We start from the raw sequence: 22,275 nt of genomic DNA, 5'->3' as shown, positions 1-22,275 counted from the left end.
ATGTTAATAAACACATTTTTAAGAGACGAAGGAATGGAGCTCATTACTCAGGAGAAATGAAGGCCCTTAGGGCTTTGGAAAGGTTTTTGATTTATATATGGCTTTACAGTTTCTAATCTTTTCCCAAGATTAGAGGGAAAATGCAGCTGTAATACAGATCATTGTTTAGTCATTATTTTCCTTAATAATTGCAGCTACAAAATATAAATCTGACAGATTTATAGAAACTTCCCCCTTTAATTCTGGGCTATTGATGAAGGACAATTTATGGCATAAGCTCTTCATCTGGATAGAATGCACTAAATAAAAGATATTTTTCAAAGTCCAAGATTTTGATTAATGAATAACTTTCTAAACCAACTTTTTAATAAACAATATTTTTACCTGGAGGTTTTTTATATTTATATTTTGATTGGTACGAGTGTGGTAGACAAAGGGCTCAAAAGCTAAATGTGCTCATAAAAGGTGGAAAACGATAGGCTCCTCTGCTGAGACTATTCTTGTTCAGACCATAGTCAAAGCGATTCATTGCTAGAAGAGGAAGAAGTGGGGTAATTGCATCTTCTTTAGGCATATTGCCTAAGATCCTTAAGCTATGGGTTTAGTCCGTGGAGTGAGACAAGCTCCTCCAGAGAATAATTAGTACAGGAACCTATTTCGGATACTCAGAATTTGCCTTCAAAGATTCGAACAAAGGAAGAAAGTCCAGTATACTGATTTGGGTACGTAGTGTTAAAATCCTAAAACATACAGTGTGAGTTCTGCCCTTTATGATTGTTTTTAAACAGTTATTGTAAGTGTATATTCTAAGTATGGGTTAAAAGTGTATATTCTAAGTATGGGTTAATGGCTTTTTTTATATTTAGGTCTACTTTTCAGTTTCTTTTGTCAAATTAGCATTCTCTACTAATTCCTTGTGTTCCAATAGTTTTATTTATGGAGTTACTTAAAATGTACACCATTCTAAAGGAGAACATAAATTGTTTCTATGATTTCAGAATTATATAGTCATATATTCAGGTTTAAATTATGTGCTGGGATCAGGAAATAGCTGAGGCCTGTCGAGATGCTAGAACATTAAATCAATGATTTTACTGTTATTGCTATATATCAAACTACTTCTAGATCTTAAAGTATTTAGATTTTTTAATTTCCAAGTAAATCACCTGAATATTTATTAAACATTAATTTGGCTCTGATCTTACTCATTTGCCGGCTGTGGTGGTGGTCTCTGGTTATGTGTGTGATTGAAGAATCATCGAGAAGATTCTGACTAGGGACCAAGGCAGGACGAAGGTGTAGGATTCCCAGCTATCATTTCTGTTCCTTGAGCTGTTCTACATTTCTGCTCCAAATATCCAGCATATCCTCCAAATGTTGTAGCTGATCATTACTTTGTGTGCTGCATATGAGTTTTACTCTTCTAAGTGGTACCTATTCTTTGTCTGTTTCAGGATCGTCTTGATTCTTTAACTGAAATTGATGATTCTGGACAGTTAACTATCAAATGTTCTCAAAATTACTTGTCGTTGGATTGTGGTATTACCGCATTTGAACTATCCGACTATAGTCCTAGTGAGGATTTGCTTGGTGCTCTAGATGATATGACCTCCAGTCAAGGTAAAGCAAAATCATTTGAATCTTGGAACTACAGCGAGATGGATAAGGACTTTCCAGGACTTATTAGAAGTGTGGGATTACTTGCAGTAGCAACTGATTCCATTGCTCCCCAGCGTAACGAAGCTTTAAATGAGAAAGAAACACATTTACCTCTTTCAGCAGAAGATGAGGAAGGAAGCAAAGACAAGAAAGCACCGCAAGAGCTTTCACTATTATCTTCTTCTGAGAATTCCTCACTATCTAAAGGACCATGTTCTGAAGATGGTGTCTTGTCAACTGACAGCAAAACAGTTTCCACATTAGAGAAACAGGAACACAACCTTCCACAGCACACTGAAAAAATCAAACATCCTCACTGTGAAAACTCAACTCCTAAGAGGTCCATAAGAGACTGCTTTAACTATAATGAAGATTCCCCTACACAGCCAACATTGCCAAAAAGAGGTTTATTTCTGAAAGATGATGCATTTAACGATTATACGGAAGTCAATGATTTAAAAAGGCAAATCTCTCAGATAGTAAAGAATGAAATGAGTAGAAGTACACCCTCATTGTTAGACCCACCAGACAGGTCCAAGCTTTGCCTAGCTTTACAGTCAACCTACATTAATAGTCCATCTGCAGTTAGTCAGTCATATGACTGCTTGAATAAAATAGGTGATAGAAATCTTGAGTACACAATAAATAATCACTTTAAGGACAATCCCATAAGTCTAGGTAAGTCTCCTTACTATATCTGCAAAGAAAAATCAAAGCACAAGAAGTTTCATGACACTCCAGAGAAAGTGAAATCTGGAAGAACATCTGGTGGTGTATGTAAAATTGCTCCACCAATACAAGTCAAAAAAAGGGGACGTTCAGGTCTACAAAATGGAGTTGTTTCTTGTAACTCTCAGTCTCTGGATGGAACAGAAACAGATTCTACTTCTACATCATCAGATTCTTGTAACCAGAGAGAACCAAATGAACAAACTCAAGGTGAAACTGAGCCGTTTAGTTCACCAACACGTAGCCAAAAGTGTGCTTCCTCAGTTGGTTCTGAGCTTATCAACTCATCACCTCTTCTACCAATAAGAAAGAATAATAAAAGCTACTCCTCATCACCAGGTTCTGTTAATACAAATGGTAAAGATAGTGATGAGGTCTGGTACGGCTCTGATGAATATTTAGCACTTCCTTCACATCTCAAACAGACTGAAATATTGGCTTTGAAGCTAGAAAAATTGACAAAGTTGCTGCCACAAAAGCCCAGAAGAGAAACAGTTCAAAACATTGATGACTGGGAGCTGTCAGAAATGAATTCAGATTCAGAAATGTATCCAACATATCAGATAAAAAAGCACAAGAAATTGGGTAGGGTTTCACCAAGCTCTTCAAGTGATATAGTATCCTCTTTGGGTGACAGCATTGAATCTGGGCCTCTCAGTGATATCCTCTCCGATGAAGAGCTTTGTATGCCCATGTCCTGCATCAAAAAATACATCGAAGAAAAGTCAGAGAGGACTGCTGTCTCTCAGCCCACTGAGAATGAGATTTCTGCTTCAAGTAAATCAGGTTTAATTCATCAACTGATGCAAGATATACAACATCAAGAGAATTATGAAACCATATGGGAAAAAATTGAGGTAAGGCAGTAATCCCCTATTATTATGCAGTTTTCTTTGTAAGCCTATATATGAAGGGGGTGGCTTTCTTGTTTGCTTTAAATGATGAAAATATTCTCATCTAGTGTGACTACTTTGAAGTAGAAAATAGCACTGAATATTGTAATTATAGTAGATTGTAGTTTAACTGTACAGAATCTGCCTGCATTGTTTTACCTATGCCAGTGCCTTTAAGCTTGGCAAAACATTATTTTATTACTAGAGTTTCTCTTTGCAAAGAATCAGGTAAATTATATGCTATTTTTGGATGAAGTGAAAGATAAGCAAACATTAGAAAATCAAGGATCTTTGTTATATTTGAATGAAGTGACACTTCAGATCATCTGCTTGTTTTAAAGAAAACTGCTTTAGCCCAAAGATAAGGAATCATTTTCTTGATTCCTGTCATATCATGAAGAGTAACAACATTTTTCCTTAATCAGTTCACTTCCCTAGCAGTGATTTTATGTTCCCTCTTCTCCCTACCCCCAGGGCTGGTGGAACTAAGAATAAGGTCAATCTTTGGATTTTTTTTTCCTTCTTAAGTAAACCCTCCTATATAGTGGCTATATACTAGTTCTACAGTCCCATTCAGCTTTACAGATGATGGGATTTTATCCTTGGCTACTGCATCACTCCTTGAGAAGTAGCTCTTTGGAAAGGCGAAAGGGGAGGTAGTGAGCTTTGGAAAGGGAGGAGAGTATGAAATCTTCAAATAAAGACCTACCCATCTCAGTAATGTAGTCATTACCTTATATTCTCAGCAATTTCTTTTGATTTCCTAATGGCCAGAAATACAAACTCATTGTGGAGGAGCTCTTCTATTCAGAACATTTCTTGTGCATCTTCAGTAGAGTTTTGTAAAATGGCTGTTCGGGAAAAAAAAGAAAAATCTTCATCTCTACTACGATGCCAAAAACTTTTAATGTTGACAGAAGATGGGATAAAGGATGATCTGTGTACCTGAATGCCAAATCTGGTATCTTCATTACCTTCTGTATTGTCAAGCTCTGTAAAAGCTAAGGAAAAAACAAGGACTTGGTTTTATAACTTCTTATGAAATGTTTTCAAAAAACTTTGAAGATATTGAAAATATTGTGACCAGTAAAAAGGTATTTGAGCTAGAGATGTTTGAATATAAAGTCAGGGTACAAAACAGAGGGAGATTTCTCCTTAAAGGAGGGAGCAGCAGCTGTCAGCCCTGAAACAGTTGGCCCCAAAGGGTTGCACTCAATGATTGAAGTCATTCTCCCCCTCCTGTTGGCTGGGGATCACCTTCTGGACTGTAATGAAAGAATTGTCTTCGTAACTGCAAGCCATCTTTATGCTTAAAATTGTACAGTGTTAAAATCAGTTGAGATGAAGCTGACAGATACATAGCCCTTCAGTCTGTGCAAGCCACAAATCTCATCAAAGCCACTTGTGAATAAGTAAGATGTTCTCTAGGGGCAGACAAGAAGCAGGTGGCAGAGAAACTTCTTACAACACCTTCTCAAATCATCATACCTACTTTTCTCAAACTTTTTGAATGGGTTAAGCCCCTTTTGGGGGGGTCTTCTATCATTGTGCATTTCCCTGCAGCTGCAGGTCAGTTCTGCCAGGACTGAGGAATACGAACCAGCTGTAATTGCTGGCTGTAAACACCCTGCTTTCTCCTCATACCCTTCTTCCCTGCACCTCCTGTGGAGAACAGATTGAGCTCCTGGCAGCAATCAAAGGTAGTTAGCCATCCTCTGGCCAGAGTCAACCCTTCTAGCCAGTCGTTACTGCTTCATCTCTTGTCCTTGAGGAACTTAGCTACTGTTAACACGGCTTTTCCTACAACTTCTCAGTGCTTCTGCTTGTGATCCATATTTGAGAAACATTGAGAAAGGTGTTTGAAAATATCCTTGCAAAGGCTGTTGTGGGAAAGGGCTCAGAGCAGGAGAAAGGCTTTAGACAGAGAGAAGGCCTGATGCAAAGATCGTTGCCGGGAAAATTGCTCAGTGATCATTGTCCTTAAAAGCAGCATACAAGGAAGTATCATATTTATTTAATGCAGAAAGATATGTACTAGCTACACTGGTATATCTTGAAAATGTACTTCCTGAACCGTGAATGAAAATTAGCAAAGGAAAAATTTTGAAATGTTTTTGCAAAGGAATTAGAATATTTTGAAGAAATCTGATTTTCATGAGCTACTTATTTGCCTGTTTTCCCATTGTTTCTAGCAATTATACCTTTGTTTATAAGACTATGCTTACTAGTAATCTTGCTGAGATAATTTTGATATCGGTAACGCTATGACGCCTTGCTAAGCTACACTGTTTGTCAGGAAAATGGAAAATATGTGATGTTATGAACTATTGCGACAAAATCCACCTCAAACGTCCCATACTTGTGTCACAGTTGAATTCTTTCTTTTACCTGATCTCTTGCTTCATAATTCACTAAGCAGAACATCAAGTGTGCCAAGTATTCTTTTTTAATTATCATCATTTTGCATTTACATTCATGCCGTTATTTAATAAGAAGTCTCCAACCCCCAAAAGGAGTTTCCTAATTGTACGAGTACATGTCTTAGCAATAATTCAATACTTCTTTTGTTAGTGGCAGTTTTGTGTTGAAGAAGTCAGGTTTGAAATGAGAACTTAAGGACAGAAGAAGCATGCTCATGAACATTAGTAATCCAGTTACACTGTTGCAAATGTCTAGCTCAATATATTTTCTTTACTGAGGCTGTAAAGCAAAGCTAAAATATATCAGCCTTTTGTTTTGGAAGAAAAGCAGCTTAGAAACGACTGGCAGCTTGAAAATCACTGGAAGTTGTATTTTAGCTAAATAACAGTGTGAACAGGGAAACTTCAATATTTTATTGTGTTAGGAAAAATTTTGAATAAATATAAATCTGGTAATATCTTGATAATAAGCAATTAGCTGAATCTCTGCTAAGGCAACTTTTTGAAGCCTTCTCAAGTATACTGAGAACAGTCATGCACAGGAACGGATAAAAACTTATTTCTTCGTACTTCCCAATTACGCAGATGCACTTGCACAAATACTGTTGTACTACAAATGTATCTGTCTGTCCCCAAAGAGAATTCTGCTTAGCTTGACTGGGCCAGGTTGCTGTTGAAGTGGAACATTTTCTTGCTCTTGGTGACCGCTCCGTATTCCTGTCGCTCTCGTGCTGCGCTGCGCGTAGTTCAGTGGTGCACGCTTGCGCCTGCAGCGCTGGGTCCCTCCGTTCCGTGGCACGTTACAATTTCCGTGGCAGTTGCGGGTGCATTTCAGAAATGAGATTTTTGAATTAGCTGTGAGAATGAGTGACACGAGGTTCTGAATGTTCCTTATGTTGTTGAAGGATGGTTCTGCTCTGGAAACGGCATCAGTGAGCTGGTGGGAACTGCCCCAAATGAATTTTAGAGCACAGATTAAGCACTGAATTTTCTGCTTTCCTAACTGGAAGGAAAAAGATATGACATCATTCTCACGAGCAAAATTAACACAGTCCTTTGCAGTAAGATGACTGATTGCCGCTTCTCACATTTAAAATTAGGACTCTAAGGTAGGATTTTCAGGATTTTAAAAGTTTACTTTGTGTGAGAAAAATAAGCTTTCTTTAAAGTTTTTTTCAGTTTTGTATGCAAACTGAAATATTAGAAGGGGAAGGTGATCTTGAGCTGATCTGATGATCATGCATTTTTGATCATCTCACACGAATAAAATAATGAGGAGAAGAAACCTTGTTTGGCCAGCTTTATCTCCTTCTCTAGCAGTATTAGCCAGACTATGCTGATATCCTGATGCTGTCATCTGTGGTCGCTGATAATCCTGTTCTCTTTTATTTTTGAGAGCAGTATTTCAAAGAGTGGGAAGGTAGCTGTTTGCTAGACACTCCACTTAAATTAAGATATGCTTGCTTTGCAGGCCTCTAGGCTTACTGAATGGTGCAAATTGTTGCCTTTTTCCAGTTATACAGACTTGCAGGTTGATCTATCACAGGCTGCATTTCTGCAAGGGGCAGCTGAATTTCCTCTGAAAGTAGCAACTGGATGTCTGTCGATCCCGTCTTTCCAGCTCACCGCTTTTCATGCGTTTACGGTCAGTTTTGCCGGCTCGGTGTCCTGCCCGGGGAGCCCACCGTCGTGTCGCGCTGAGGGGTGATGCTGCTCTCCTTGTTCTTCTGCTGCGGGTTAGTGCACCTCCCAGGGACCCTGCACGGGAGAGCTGGACAAGGGGCTTTGCTGACTTCCAGAGCCTGATCAGGGACCTGATCAGAACTGACTAGAAGGGGGAAGAGTTTGTACTGTTTGGGTTAAAGGGGGACAGAATCAGTGCTGATTCTGGAGCAGTGCTTTTTATACTGCTCCCCTTAAAATAAATTTCATGTTTTTCATAAGAGACAAAAATGATTGCCAAAATTAGTTCATCTCTGATCTTACCATGCGGCTTTATGCTGCTTATATTGGAATACTGATCTTGGCTGGTGACAAATTTAGAAAAACCGGTGAGCAGAAGAGGTCTCAGATACAGAAATTCCTTGACAACTCTGCAATATTGTAACCAGTCTTGCTGGTTTGCGCAGCGTAATTGAGAACGCCACTTCACGTTTTGTGCTGAGAGTCAGGCTCGCGCTTTGCTGTCGTGAGTCTGCCGATACTCCCCGTGCTGGGGCCGTCCGTCCCCAGCTGCAGAGGGGTGCAGGCTCTGCAAGCCCTCTGCTCTGACGCAGGCACGCGGGTCAGCTTTAAGCAACCATCGGCTTTACGACTCTGAGATACGTCTTAACGATCCGCGTCGTAGCTGCCATGATGGCTCTGCACCAGAACTGTCCGCATTATTTATCTGTGAAATGGAAGCTTCCTAGAAATTGGTCTAGGATTATTTCTTACCTTCTGGCCTCTGCAGAGTGCAGCAGAGCTGGAGCTGGATCCTGCGATGGACTCGTTTCTGTCAGCTCAGAGGTGGTGTTGCCTGGGGTTATTCAGTGCTTTCAGTCCTTTGCTCGTGGAGGCACCACTGAAATAGGCTCAGAAGCTCTGGGTGATGACACTAGCTTCCAAAACGGGGGGAAATAGTCAAATTGCTATTGAGGATGCAGGGTGTGGGGCGCTGGTGTAAGAGGAACCTTCTTGTGTTGTTCAGGACTGAATCCTCCACAAACACCCTCTGATAAGGGGCTAGCACTCGGTGAGGGTTGGTTTGGGGTTTTTTTGTTGTTGTTTTTTAAGAGTTGGGATAACTTTGGAACAACCCTGTTAACCGGTTATTATATCGATTTTTGTGCTCCTTCGGAAGTGCCAAAGCTAAAAAAAAAAAACCCAAAGCAGTTGAAGTGAAAGCTGTTTTCTAGTATTTCTTTAAATATAGTAAATACTGCAGGGTGAGAAAGAATGCTCATTTCTTTATATCTACACTGTGATATGCCATACCCAATGTTTTAAGGTCTAGTTGTTCTGTTACATAATATACTTAAGCTGTTGAATACTTATGTTTTATGCATATTCTGCAAGAAGTACAGGATATTCCAGAAAGATACAGTATAATGAAATAGTCATGCTCTGTTCTAAATATTTAATTATTTAAATAATACAGTGCTACTAACTTCCAACTAAATTAAATTCCAGTCTCTCTACTGTTAATGCACCATTGCCTTAAAATGTGTACATGCTGGAGATGAGTCAGAGCAAGAGAAATGTTCAAGGGTCTAGAGAGGATCAACTTGAGAGGAAAGATCAAGTCCACTTATGTAAGATGGTTGCATAACTTTTCGAAATATGTTCATATCCCTTTCTTCTTGTGTGTCTTTATGTGTTTTGACAGCAACTGGTCTTTGTTCCTCCATCCTTTTCCAGTTTGCTATGATCAGGAGTGAAACGTTAAAGCATGCTGACTTTTAAATCATAGTTGTCACCATTAGGCATCAGAGTGAATATAATTTGTGGCAAATAGGGACAGGAAACTGTCTCCTAGAGGCTTCTTTCAGTCTGTAGGACTTGGACAAATATTTGAAAATTATCTTGAAAGCAACTGGAAGGGCAAAAAATGGGGAGTTTTGGCCTGGCTTTAGGAGACGATAATCCTCTCAAACAGCTGAGCTATGCTTAGCCGATCAAGCTAGAGTCTTACCTGAATATTCCTTTATTGTTAGTCGAGAGTTATTCTGAACCCTGATTCAAACAAGGTTGCCAGAGTGAGAGCTGGATTTGCTGCTGGTTTCCCTTGGACGATGTTTGGAAGCTCGCCAGAGCCGGCTGTCGGGAGAGCCAAGACACACACACATTTTTAGCTGCAGACTGTGTGGTTGCCTGAGCCAGGGAAACTGGCTTTTCCTTGCTTTTTCCCTGCTGAAGCCAGCATCTGGCTATGCGACTGTTTCTTCTCCGCACTGTTCAAGACTAAAAGCAAACAGGGTAGTTTAAAACAGAGATAACGGTTCAGCTGCAATTTTCAGCACGGTTTGGATGCCCGTGGGTAGTTAGCCTGTCCTGAGCTCTGTCCTGCTCCTGCTGCGCTGTTAGCAGTAGCTAAACTAGCAGCTCGGATAAAACTAGCTCAGTAAGTGCACACTGAGGGTCAACCCAACTATGCATCGCAGTGCAAATCACCTACACCTCTGCTGAGTATAGAAAACAAGGAAAAATACTAAATTTGCCATAAGCAGCAAGTTTTTCAGGGTAGAAATAAAGAATAAGACAGAAGCACAAAAAAAACCAGACTTTCTTTTTTTTTTTTTTTGTTTGTTTAATTTTGTAAATATTTGCAAAATTCTGGGCAAAAAAGGTAAGTCAAGAGTAAGGGTCTGAAGAGGATCTAAAAGACTGCCCACTAGAGACCACTGGAGAAAGAAGCTATCAGAAAGGAAAGGCAGATAAATCAGGAGACAAAAGAAAAGCAATTAGTAAAGTAATTGCAGGATTTCCCTGGAGGCTGCCAATGAAGGAGAGCTGAGTGCAGGACAGGACACTAGATCGGGGAACCAGGTGAATATAAACCAGGTGAATAAAAAGGAGTAAAGAAGAGAGGTGGTGAGTCTTGATCTCTCCTTGATGCTTCTGTATTTGGAGAACGGTGGCAATCACCGTTTTGCCTGTTTTTAGTTTCAAACGTAGAAATATTAACTTTAAAACAAGTTCATGGGTCAAAGAACTTAAATACCTTCCTGTGAGGTGACCGACTTACCCTCTTTTTAACCAATTAGCCTTATTCAATAGGAAATACTGAATTAAGAGCCATGATGGGATGGAATCATGGTCATTGTAACTTCATTCACGTCAAGGGTATAGCAGAGGTCAAATATATTCAGCAGTTACCCAGAAGCAAACAGTATGTGTTCTATTTCAGTAAAAAGTGGTTTTTTTCCACTTCATTTTGGGAAACTTTTAGAAATTGTAATATATCACCCTCTTGAGGCCGGAGCTTGTTACTGCACCCATTTTACAGAAATTTTATTTTCTCTTATGAACAAGATTTACATAACTTTACAATCGTAGTTGTTAGAAATTCAGTGATTAAATAAATTAAAATATTCTAATTTAAAATTTATTTAATCTTATATAAAATATTCTGTTTTACATTCTTCACTTAATAAGATATTTTTTATTTAATGTAGGTTCCAATATAGTTTGTTTGCTATTTATTTTATTCCACCAAATTTAACACTGAAATATCATTCTGATCTTTAAAAGTAAAGGCATGAATATGTTGCTGTTGTTAAAAGAAAAAACAGAACCTGCACTTCTACAGATTTTGTGAAATATATTGCGGAAAAACCCTCTACCCACTGCAAGTTTATAAACATGTCTCGCTGCTAATGTAACTGCCATTTTGATTATTATTTAGAGAAATATAGTTGCTTTACTTAACTAAGCAGTGTTTAATACTACTTTGTGACCATCAGGACAAGAATATAGTGGCTGTTGCTTACTGGCTAGCTTGCTGAAAATGTCATGTAAAAAATAATGAATTTAGTTTTTACTTAAGAAGCCAAGTTTCGTGGTGCACAGGCATCGTGTGCGCTTTTAAAGGAATAAACGGCGGGGGGACGGGGCTCGTCTCCAGCCGCCGCGCGATCGGAGACGTTGGACCGCTTGGAGGAGGTGCCGGCGTGGCTCGGCTGCGGGGTCCCCGGCTCTGCCCGGCGCGCGTGCAAGGCGGCAGCTGACCGTGGGGCAGAAATAGCAGCTGCACAGGGGTGTTCCACCCCCAGTTCCCTCTCTGAAGCCCAAGTGCTCGGGGTATGCAAAGCAAGGAATGATGGTCATCCACAGCTATATTTTTCGGAGCAGAATAAAGCTATACACTAGTATTATATGCATTATATAAAGAAGCTGCAAATGAAGATTAGTTTATCTTTTGGATGCAGTTGAGTTCATAAACAATAACATGTGTTGGCTGTAAAGCAATCTGAAAATAAGGTAAGTTGCAGTTGCAGTTTTTAAAGTAATTATTTGAAGAGGCAATGCAGTGCTGTCAAATACCCTTACACCATGAATTGCTTTAACATTAACAATTGTATTGGCAATGTTTTCAGAAGAAGGGTATCAGACAACTAGCTTCACTAAAAATGAAGATGCTGATTTTAGACCTGCACTAACCACAGAGTTTGGATCAAGGTTGCTGCAGAACAGATGTTTCATAGTGAAAGAAAAGGCATAGTTCAGGAGAGCTGATTTTTAGGCTTGTCTGTAGAATTAATAATAAATTTGCACTTAGGAACAATAGGAGTCTAACATCTATATTTTCTACGATAGTTTAGAATTGCCCAAAGTGGACAAAAAAAGATTTGGGAACATTGTAATGGATGGCTCCATGTCACAGCGTTGTGCCCCTATCTGGTAAACAGGACACAGCGACTCATCTTGGTTCCCGCCGCTTCTCCAGTTCCTCCCAAGGCAGGCACCTCTGCACCCTCCGTGCCCCCTTCCTGCTGCAGAGCTCAGACCCCCTTTTTGTGGGTGTTCCCAGCATCATCCTTCTTGGCTCGGGCATATTTACTGCCCTTGTCCTTCCCTGGACACATCTCCGGATACCAAGCTCGGGTGACTCTGTTGTCATACTTGGCTCCTTGGCTGGAGCGAGACACCAGCATGTGACCTAAAAACATCTGCGTCTCTTAGCTGTTCTCCAGATTTTGCAGGCCTTTGACTGAGACAGGACCGTACGAGAGTATAATCTAAAAAGGCCTTAGCTCAATATATCTGGTACTGTGAAATATAAGAGAAATTTAAACTTATCCTATGCTGGAGCATGTTTTGGACACCTAGCTTCTGCTTAGGCCTCTTGGATTTTCTGTAGAGAATAAATAGCTCAGTTAAAATATATATTTATATTAAGAATAATGAGTGATTAGCAGGCGAGACCACTTAGAGGCATGGCTATTTGTGAATAAATACTGTTTTCAGAAACAGTATGATAAATTCCAGTAGCGTGATGAACTTCAAAGACCAGATTTGGATGATCATCCAAAAGTTTGTGTGTTATCCAGGGCTCCTTCACACTATCATAGTCATCTAACTGTGCCACCTTTGACTCTGTGAGCTTCTTTATGGGTATTTTATTCTCCACGACACAAAGAAATTCACTGACTGGATCTTTCTCTGATCCAACCCTAAAAACCTGCTTGCAAGATGATGGTTTTCGGGTGGTACGAAGTGTCTCCACGAGGGGGCTTTCGAAGGCTGCGTTCTAGCAAAGTAGTGTTGTCAGATGCTTGACTGCAGCTCCGACTTTGCAGCTGCGACCCAGCGCCGTGGCCTGATGTGAAACTTCAACAGTTTGAAATATTGCCTTAAAAAAAAAATCGCAGAGAGTCAAGGTATTTATGCATGATAATTTTTCAGGCAGATAAGCAAAAGGAGAATAATCTGTTACCCAAACTGTGAGTAGGTAAGCTTTGTTCTGTGCAAAGAAAGACCTGCTAATATACTTATTTCTTTGATTCTTACACCACTTTCGAGGTACAGCGCTGGCCCCCGTGCTTTCCCAGCGTGAAGGCGGTACTCACCGGAGTGAGCGCGGGACGTCCAGGGCCTTCTCTGGCTCTGCGGCTGTTGTGCCTTGTTTCGGAAGGTTGGTCACGTTGCGGCGAGAAGGGCTCAGCAGCCGTTTTGTATGCCTGGCATTACTGCCAGCAGAGCAGATGGCCTCTCTGGAGGTTTACGACCAACCCGTATGGCTGCTAAGTTCACCCCAGATGATTCTTTAAGTGATAGATGAATCGGAGATTCTTCCCTTTCCCATTCCCTCCCTTCTCTCCACTAGTCCTCTCTACGTTTGAATACGTCTTTGCCTGCAGGCCACAAGGATATCTTCTCCCTAAGGGTGTCCTCCCAGCCTACAGACCTTGCTTCTAAGGTTCTAGGTGTTCGCAGATCCTTCAGAAGGCTGGGGGAAATGTTATCCAAGGGGTTGGAAGCCTATCTGCTATCCAAGAAGGCACCCCTTGGGAACAGGGCGTAGGAAGAGTTTGCCTTGCCTTTTCTTGTGTCCATCTTCGGTTTTGCTCCACAGTTGCCCTGCTGCTCCTGTGAATGTCTCTTTTCTTGTCAGTCTGATCCTTGTAGAGACGCTTTGCTTATAAGTCCCTAATATGTCCCTAATTTTAGAAGTTTCAAATAGTAGTAGAGGCCTTGTAATAGTTCTTTCAAATGAAAAGTAGATCTTTACCTTGAGCAAAGGTAAGGCAGAGGCTAAAGAAAGGATTGTTTCTGGCATCATGGAATGTTTTAAGGAATCTGCAGAGATATATTTAGGAATGACTTAATATTCAGATTGGTGTCTTTGACTTTATTTTTGCTACCAGACAACAATCCCCTGGGGCTGTGAAATTTTTTATTACAGAATTAGATTTGCCCATTACTTTCTGATTACTCATCAAATGTAGTTGTTTTTTAACAGATTAAAAAGTAGCACTTTGCGTGTTTTTTTGTGTATTGTGCTTTTTAAGCTTATCCTGCCTTCAAGGTGTAGCACCTTTACCTAAAAGGCTTCAAGAAACTGAGAACTTCTTAAAAATAAATAAATAAATAAAATCAGGTTTGCCCTTCCTGCCCTAGTCAGACTATAGCATGAAAAAATGGCTTGTAAATCGTAGCAAAATCTCCTGGTTTAATAACAGATCATAGGACCTGCTAAAAATTAATGTTAGGATTCACCTGATCTTGACTTTCAGACCAAAGCTAGAACTGAATTAATTTGTAGTTTTTTCGTAGGCCTGTATCGACCGCGCTTCATCACCCTCACTCTTTCAAGGCTGGAAGTACTCTCAGCTCGACTGGGAAGTCTCCCTGGAAAGGTGACATGTGGCCAGATAAGGTCTGACCGGCTGTGCTTGATACAGCTCTGGATTTATACATTAATCCTCCTCGTTTCCCGGCATCGGGACGCGTACTGGAGACCTTAAACTCACAGCAGCCGTGAGCCGCTGGACGCGCTGGGCTACTTTCTATTCCGTAACCGGGTAAATTCTGTCCGGCTAGACCAGGCGTCCGCTGCTGCCGTGCCCGGGCAGCCCCGTGTTTCTGCCAGCCGCAGAACCCCGGCGGTATCGCCCACCGGCTGTTTCCCGTTCTGTGGTGTGGTGGTTCCTTGAGGATCCCTAGCATCGGTGCTGCTAATGGTTTTGCTCTGGTTGCCTCTGGGTCCGGCTCCAATTAAATTGACCGTGGCAGTTAGTACAGCCTCATCCTCTTGAGTACCTGGGTTTCTTTGACTTACCTTTGCCTGTGAAGAAAGCGCACTTTTATCCTTTTGAAAATAAAGTCCACGGGCACGAATGAGGTTCTCCTGAGACTAATATGCAAGTCCTTTTGTGGTTAGACAAAGGGTTTTCTTAATGCATTCTGTGATAGAAGTGCCCTTAGAGCCGGCTCATCCCGGTACGCAGCCCCTCGGTGAGCCCAGTCTTTTTGTAAATTGGGAACAAACTTTACAACGCACTCTGCTTGCAACAAAATTGGACATTCATTTTTAAGCACACGGCCTCGTAACCAATTCTTTTAAGAGCCGAACTCCCTTTGTGTAATAAAAGGTAAGGTGGAGAGGAAAAAGATCTAGGGTAGTGATTTAACAAGCACTGTGTTTTGGCGCTTCCGTACTGAGGTTTGCAGAATACAGCGCCTGTTCTACAGTCACTTTTAACTACCGTAACAGAGGGTTTGGGCATGTTTGTGTTTAATAGTTTGGAGCTGCTGTTTTTATTTTTGATTTTAATCTTAGTTCAAGTCATTAGAAGCGTTTTTGCCTTTAAAAAAATGAAATGACCGAAAGTTCCTTAAGTATGCCATAGTGCAAGAAGCCAGCACGCACACTAAATGAAAATGTTAGCTTAATGAACTGAGAGGTAGTAAGACTGCACGGCTTAGAATTACAAGCGAAAAGGTGTTGAAATAATGTTCCTACCTGTGCTATGTAGCCCCAGTAAATTCTGGGAAATTTTTGTCCATAAAGAGTGAAAGCAAAATGTGGCTTAGGAAGAAAGCATATATAAAATTTTGCATAATGGCACTAACTAGATGCAGTTGTGTCCTCTGTGTTTTATGGCATAATTTTGACAATGTTAATACTAGCTTTCTTAAGCGCATACATCCAGATTCCCCATCTAAAGGAATCTTACATCCGAAATACATTAAAAACATCTGAGATCATGCTGCTTTTAGTGTACCCAAAAATAAAGTTGCATTTTTCGATGTTGTAAAAGAAAAAAATATCCATGTTTTCACATTCTTGCTATTTCTTAGACTACAGCTCAAAATTTTAGATCAAACTCTAAGGTTTAGTCTGTTTTCTTTCTAAATATGATCTATAAAAGCTGGATCTGTAGTGATAGCTGCAGCCGAGGTAGAAACCTGCTCCTTTCCCATTGCGTTCAATTAATGAAAGGTGAACTTCAAAGCCTAAACGAGATCATTTGAAGTGCTAAAATTATTGAACACCAGTCCTGTTTACTCTCCTATCTGACCCCAAAAAAGAGAGATTGTAATGTAAAAGTAAAAATTAACCGTTGAAGTAAAGCTAGGGAATTTCAAAAGTTCTAGTGCAAGAAGCGATGTTGAGAGGGACTTTGAGCAGCTGCACTTGGTGTAGGGACGTGCAGCCCTGCGCAGCAGCTGGGGAGGGTCTCCCTACCCTGGGCCTTGTGTCCAGCAGGACCTGGGTGGGAGGCCCGCACCCAGCCGCATCCGTCCTTTGGCCGGCAGATAAATCAGCCACATGCACGACTCAACATGTCAAAGCTCATGTTTTGTGCTCAAAAAAAAAAAAAAAAAAAAAAAAGGAGAAAGGAGAGTCTCAGGACGTTTAGTTTAATCCTGTCAAATTTATTTTTAATTCTTTGGTTAATTAATTAATTCTTTAATTTTATAGAACAATTGAATTAAGCATATTTTAATCCTTTAAGACTGCCAGCACCGAAACAGACACACTGAGTTATAACTCATTTTTCCCAGTACTTACAATTGTCTGTCTTTTTCATTCTTATCCATCCAGAGCAAATAGATTAGACCACAAAAATTAACTTCATACAGGCCAAATTTCAAATTAGGCCAGTTTTGCTCTAGTTTTGTTCAGAGATGCTTGATGAGAACATTTTTCCTCTCCCTAGAAAAATCTGCAGAATTGTCATAAAACAAAATGAAAAGCTGAACAGGTGAACGTTTAAACATTTTCTCCGTGGGGAGTGGGAAGAGCTTTACCATGATTTGCAAATTTTACTGTAGAAGTTGCTACAAATCATCCAATAATGCAACATTTGTTTCTGCATTGAACAACCTAGAATAAAAATAGTCTTACACCATGCCATGGGCTCGAGCTTTTTCGTAACATCTAGCTTGCTAGCACCATATGAAACTATTGCATTTGCAAAACTGAACCAGCTGGTCAAAAGACAGAGACTGGATAATACTGGTACTCCTCTTTTTCCTGTTCTGTTCCTCTGTTTTCTCTCTTGGGAAATCTTGCAGAGTAATTTTTAGCTACCTGTGAGCTTTCAGATTCCAACAAGTTGTAGTGGAATATATAATAGTTTAATTTTCCATTGCTAAAGCATGGGTTGGATAGATGTTACAGTATTTTCATTATAAGCATGAGAGCATCTGGATCAGACCCTTAGCTAGTGCAAGTCAGCATAGCTCCACTGAATTTTATACATGTTGAAAATCTTTTCTATCTGGAGAATGACTAAGAAGAAAATCTAGAGGATGAAAAACAAGTTCAGACAGAAAATGCAGAAGAGCAAGAACAGTATAACAAGGGATGTAAAGTAGTTTCATGTGCAACTGTATACAATGAAGAAAAACTGAAAAATATTCTACATTGGTTAAAATTTGTCATCCTGTGAATTTCTTTGTTTCACTGAGTAGTCCTGGATTTGGATTCAGGATTGAATATTAAGTCCCATCCTTTTTTGAATACAGTTGGTGCTGCAGTCTGTTTTTTTCGGAGCATAGTTTTATGCTCTTTCAGAGCCTCAGTATACAGGGGTTTTTTTTGTATTAGAAGACAAGTGTTTTCTCCCCATTATTTTTTAAGACTTATTTTATCTAAAGCTTTTCTTTAAATATGTATATTCTGGGAAACATCCTAAACAGCGAGAAAAGGCACTATTGTCATGCAATTTTCCATCAGGGCACCTACAGCATTCATTATACTGCGCCAACTAACCAGGCTGCTTTGCCTGTGCATAAGGGATCCTGTATTAGTCTATCAAGCTATGGGCTCTCAGTGACGGATAATTAGGGCAGTATTATTCGTTTCAGGTGTAGGCTTTAAGGGATGGTGAGGACTGGTTTTGATCTCAAAGCCTGTAGATAAAAAAAATAAGAAGAGAAGCAAGCATCAGGAGCAAACTGCAGGCTAGTCCATAGCTCCAGACCTGTTGCAGTTGATTTTATTTGCATAGGTTTCCGTTTGCACTGGAACTGCTTTGCGGGCAGAGAACGAGGCCTGAAGTTGGCAGTCCTGTGATAACGGCGGCTCTCTGCTCGCTGGTGTTGGGGTATTGGAATAAAGAAGGAGGAAACATAGACGCTACTATAAAAAAATTTTTTTTGTTTTGATCACTAAATTGCGGCGCGTGCAGCAGGAATTGCCCCGCTGCACCTCGGTCTTGCATTGATCTGAGATGAAGATCGCTTTCTGTTTTGCAGCTCTTCCAGCGGCCCTCGCTAGGCTCGGGGCAGCCGCTCCGCCCGCCCGAGCGCGGCCGCCGCGGGCCGGGCGCGGGGCGCGGCGCGGCGCGGAGGCGGCGGCGGGCGGCAGGTGGCGCTGCGCGCCCGCGCACCGCGCCCCGCGCCCCGCGCCGCCGCCGCTGCCCGAGTTATTTTTCAGTTTCTACAGATGTGCTCTTTTGAATGGTTTCAATAAAATTTTATAGCCATCATTTGAAAAATAGCAGGATTATCGTGATTTGTGCTGTCTAGCAGAAAATAATTCTGTGCAGCGGGGAGGTAGCCGGGGTTAGCTCTCCCCGTACCTCCCCTCCTCCAGGAGCTCCCACGGGCGGGCTTCTTTTTAGGAGCGATTTTAACGTGCCAAGGGAAACTAGTATTTGAAAATTTATACTATTTTTCCTCAAAGAAAATTGGCTCGCGATAGTTTTGCGCGATCCCGTATCTCCGGTTTTCCGGGCGCCCCGAGTGACCCCTCAGCCGTTGCTGTGCCGCAGATAATTCAGGTCGCCTACCCGTTCCGGGCACTGTGTCCTGGTGCGGCAGACAGGTATCAGTCAGATGCTGCGTGTTCCTTAGCAGAGAGGAGACGTTTCGGATTTCTAAAAGCCTGGTGCTGGAGAGTTTCCAAAGATCAACATGAAGGAACAAATATCGAAACGCAGAAGCGTTTTGTGAGCAGGTAGAAATAACCGTTGCCGATACACTAGTGCAACCCCGCAGCGTTTCCGAGCACGGCTTTGGAGGCGCGCAGGCATTGAATGCTGTAGGCAGGTGTTATACGCGTCTGTCTTTGTTAAATACGTGACGCGTATACGAGCGAGCACCTTTCTTCATTTTGTGCGCTTACCACATCACCTTGTCTCTCAAGGACAGCACGTTGCTAAAACACAGGCAGAGATTTATTGGAGGGACTAGAAGGACTCTGCTCCTCCTGCTCCTCTCCCCATCAGCTCACATCTCCTGCTCCTCTGCAAGTTTGGCGTCTCCTGTGCTCTCTAGCTCTTGCACAGCTCTTGTAACTTTTTCTGCTCTAAGATGGATTAAAAAAAAAAAGGAAAAAAAAGCAGTGCTTTGCAGGAGCCAGGGGAACATCATCTCCCTTATTTGTTGCCCTCTGTCATAGAGGGGCTTGACGTGGGGACCATGGTAGCCCTTGCTGCACCGCCTGCTGCATGAGAGATACAGCCACCTACATTGCTTACCCCGGCTGGAGACGCACCATCTCAGTCACCAGATCCGGTGGGCTGTTTCCCATCTCCCCCCCCTCCCTTTCTGAACTACCCCAGCAAACAGTCTGGGCCAGCATGGCTCTACCACCGTGAATTTCGAAGGAAACGTGGCTTCTGCAAGCTCTGGATTGTTGCCACAGCACTTTGCACAACCCAGCTGTGTCCCAACAGTGCGAAGTCCTAATTCTGCATTGTTTAGAATTCCAGTTGCTTATGGCACTTTTGAGAAAGGGGCTTGGACTGGAAATTTTATCCTTTGCTTGCTTTCAGCTATCTGAATGGAGCAATAACTACCTGAAACCCATTCCATAAATACCATGGTGAAAATGAGATACTGAGCATGTATGCTGAGTTGTTATCCAAATAGAAATTAAAATTCTCATAGGGCTGTGGAATCATAGTTAATAACTAATAATATAATCAGTGTTAGAGATATGTTAACCCAGTCTTGTAATAGATGGACGCTCCTCTTCAAAGCTCATTTTCAGGCTGGCTATGAACATCGTGGTCAGTTTATTTCATTAACTCTCTTGTTTTGTAGTGAATAACAGACTTTGGTAAAATTATCTGTGCTCAGTATGTGCCTCTGGTATCATCCAATCATGTAAATTCAGGGACACTGTTTTTAATCAAACAGTGTAATTGATATGAATCTTGCAGTAAACGTTGCCCTTGGGAAGACAGGAGCACCATTTGTGTACCTCAAATGAAGTCAGAAATACTTCTGTTCAACGCTTGCGTGTTCCACCTCACATACGGTTGGATTTCTTCTTTCCAGGTCTCACCTTAGGAACCAAAACGGGAATCACAAGACCCGAGTTCTGACAAGTAGTTCTTTCCTCAGTCTACCACCATCTATCTTGTTCAGCACTTTCCTCAGCCAGGAGCGGTTGTGCTGCACTTAATCTCTCCAATGCAAGATCTTCAGCTCAATTTTCATTGTAATCTATATGCAGCTTTTCATACATATCTCATATATTCTAAAACGTTGCGGTTTTTCCATTGCATTGAGTTTGTGTGGATTTTTCATGTTGTCCTGTATCAAAAATGTCCCATTAGATTATCCCCAGAAACATAGTTCCGCTCGTCATTTATTAGAAGACCATTTGCTAATTGCTGTTGTTCCTTGTACACTTGCAAAAGGCAAAATTTTACTGTACAATACTCTCCTGGCTTAAAAAAAAATAGAGCATACATTTTTCAGATTGCCATTTCACTAACAAATGTGCTTTTCTTGTTCTTTCTTTTTTCTTATCTGGTAAGGGGTTTGTAAGCAAGCTGGATGAATTTATTCACTGGTTAAATGAAGCCATGGAAACAACAGAGAATTGGACTCCTCCTAAAGCAGAGACAGACAGCCTTAAACTGTACCTGGAGACACACTTGGTAGGACAAGATTATATTATGATTACTATCAGTAATTGAAGTGTTCTGCTGTGCTTTTTATTTGATTATCATTTTTTAATTACTAGTGTGCATCTATATTTTAATAGAAGATTTGTAGCATTGCGGTTTTAATGAAAATACTAACAAATTATTTACTGTATTTGAAGTATGTAGCGATAACTTTTTTAAAAAATGAAATTAAAATCTGAAATTACATTGCAATTCAGAAATTATCTGTGAAAATGAAAGAAAATGATGATAAAGGAGACAGAATGATGGTCATTCTGCTGACCATTCTGGGATTTTTTCTGCACTTGTAATATTTAAAAAGCTCTTATTAGCAATGAATTCTTTTTCTCTCTGCCACAGTTTTAGCCATAACACTGAGTCATTTAAATAAAATATTTGAAATAATTATTTCAATCATTTCATCCAATATGCATTTCTGTCATGTAATTAATACAACTGTCACTAGCCTTGTTCTTGTGCAAAAAGCCAAAACATTGGGTGGAAGTAGAAAATACTTGGCTGAATAATCTTCTGAATATATTGCAGGCTAGAATTATATATTGAGAAACATTTGATAAACCTCCTGAGACTTTAAGTGAATTCTTCCAAGAGCAATTTCTGGTTATAAGGAGGTGAAACATAAGGTACGACTTAAACCAAAGACTCAGTCCTCAAAACCAAAATTTTATGCCATAGGTAAAGAGCAGAGATCAACGCGTGCAGTGCAGTGGGGAGGTAACTTAACAGGCAAGCTATATCTGGCAGAAGGAGGAGGGGATTAAAAAGCTAAGAAATTCCTTCTCCCCTTGCCCAGATCTTAGGTTCTCGACAGTATAAGCTGGAAGAAAACCTGGTGATCAGCGTTACTGTGAGCCACTGAGCCATGCGCAGCAGCTGGATACGGCAAAGCCTTGGCTGAGCCCCGTCAGCCCCCAAAGCTCAGTCTCGTTTCCAGACCCTGATACACAGATAGTGAAAAATGATTTGATGAAAACAAAAATCATCCCAATCCCTACCGTAATACTGAAGTGACCATTATTAAATTAATCATTTAAATATACATTAACCACGTATGAAATTAAAGGATGCAGAGTGCTTTGCGAGATTGGCCCGCGGAAAAGCCATTGGTCATTTCGATTCGTTGTCCTCTTACTCTGCGACATGAAACTTTTGGAGAGATGAGTTTTTATGAGTAGCTGTGATTTTTTTCAATCTTGACCGAGTAAAAAGAAGCAA

The 22,275-nt window shown here is 40.8% G+C and overlaps 1 protein-coding gene across 1 annotated transcript in view; it reads left to right on the top strand.

The window, feature by feature from the left end:
* The window catches only part of AKAP6 (A-kinase anchoring protein 6), a 213,349-nt gene that overhangs the window by 41,443 nt on the left and 149,631 nt on the right, over positions 1-22,275 (top strand). The window contains exons 3-4 of the mRNA XM_062576321.1: positions 1,455-3,245; positions 20,908-21,030. Of these exons, the coding sequence (XP_062432305.1) occupies positions 1,455-3,245; positions 20,908-21,030 (1,914 nt within the window). The remainder of the gene's footprint in view (positions 1-1,454; positions 3,246-20,907; positions 21,031-22,275) is intronic.

This window comes from Rhea pennata, chromosome 5 (genome assembly GCF_028389875.1).
Source record: "Rhea pennata isolate bPtePen1 chromosome 5, bPtePen1.pri, whole genome shotgun sequence".
NCBI lineage: Eukaryota > Metazoa > Chordata > Aves > Rheiformes > Rheidae > Rhea > Rhea pennata.
Note: the sequence above shows the minus strand (reverse complement) of the source record. Positions and strands in the feature narration are given on the sequence as shown.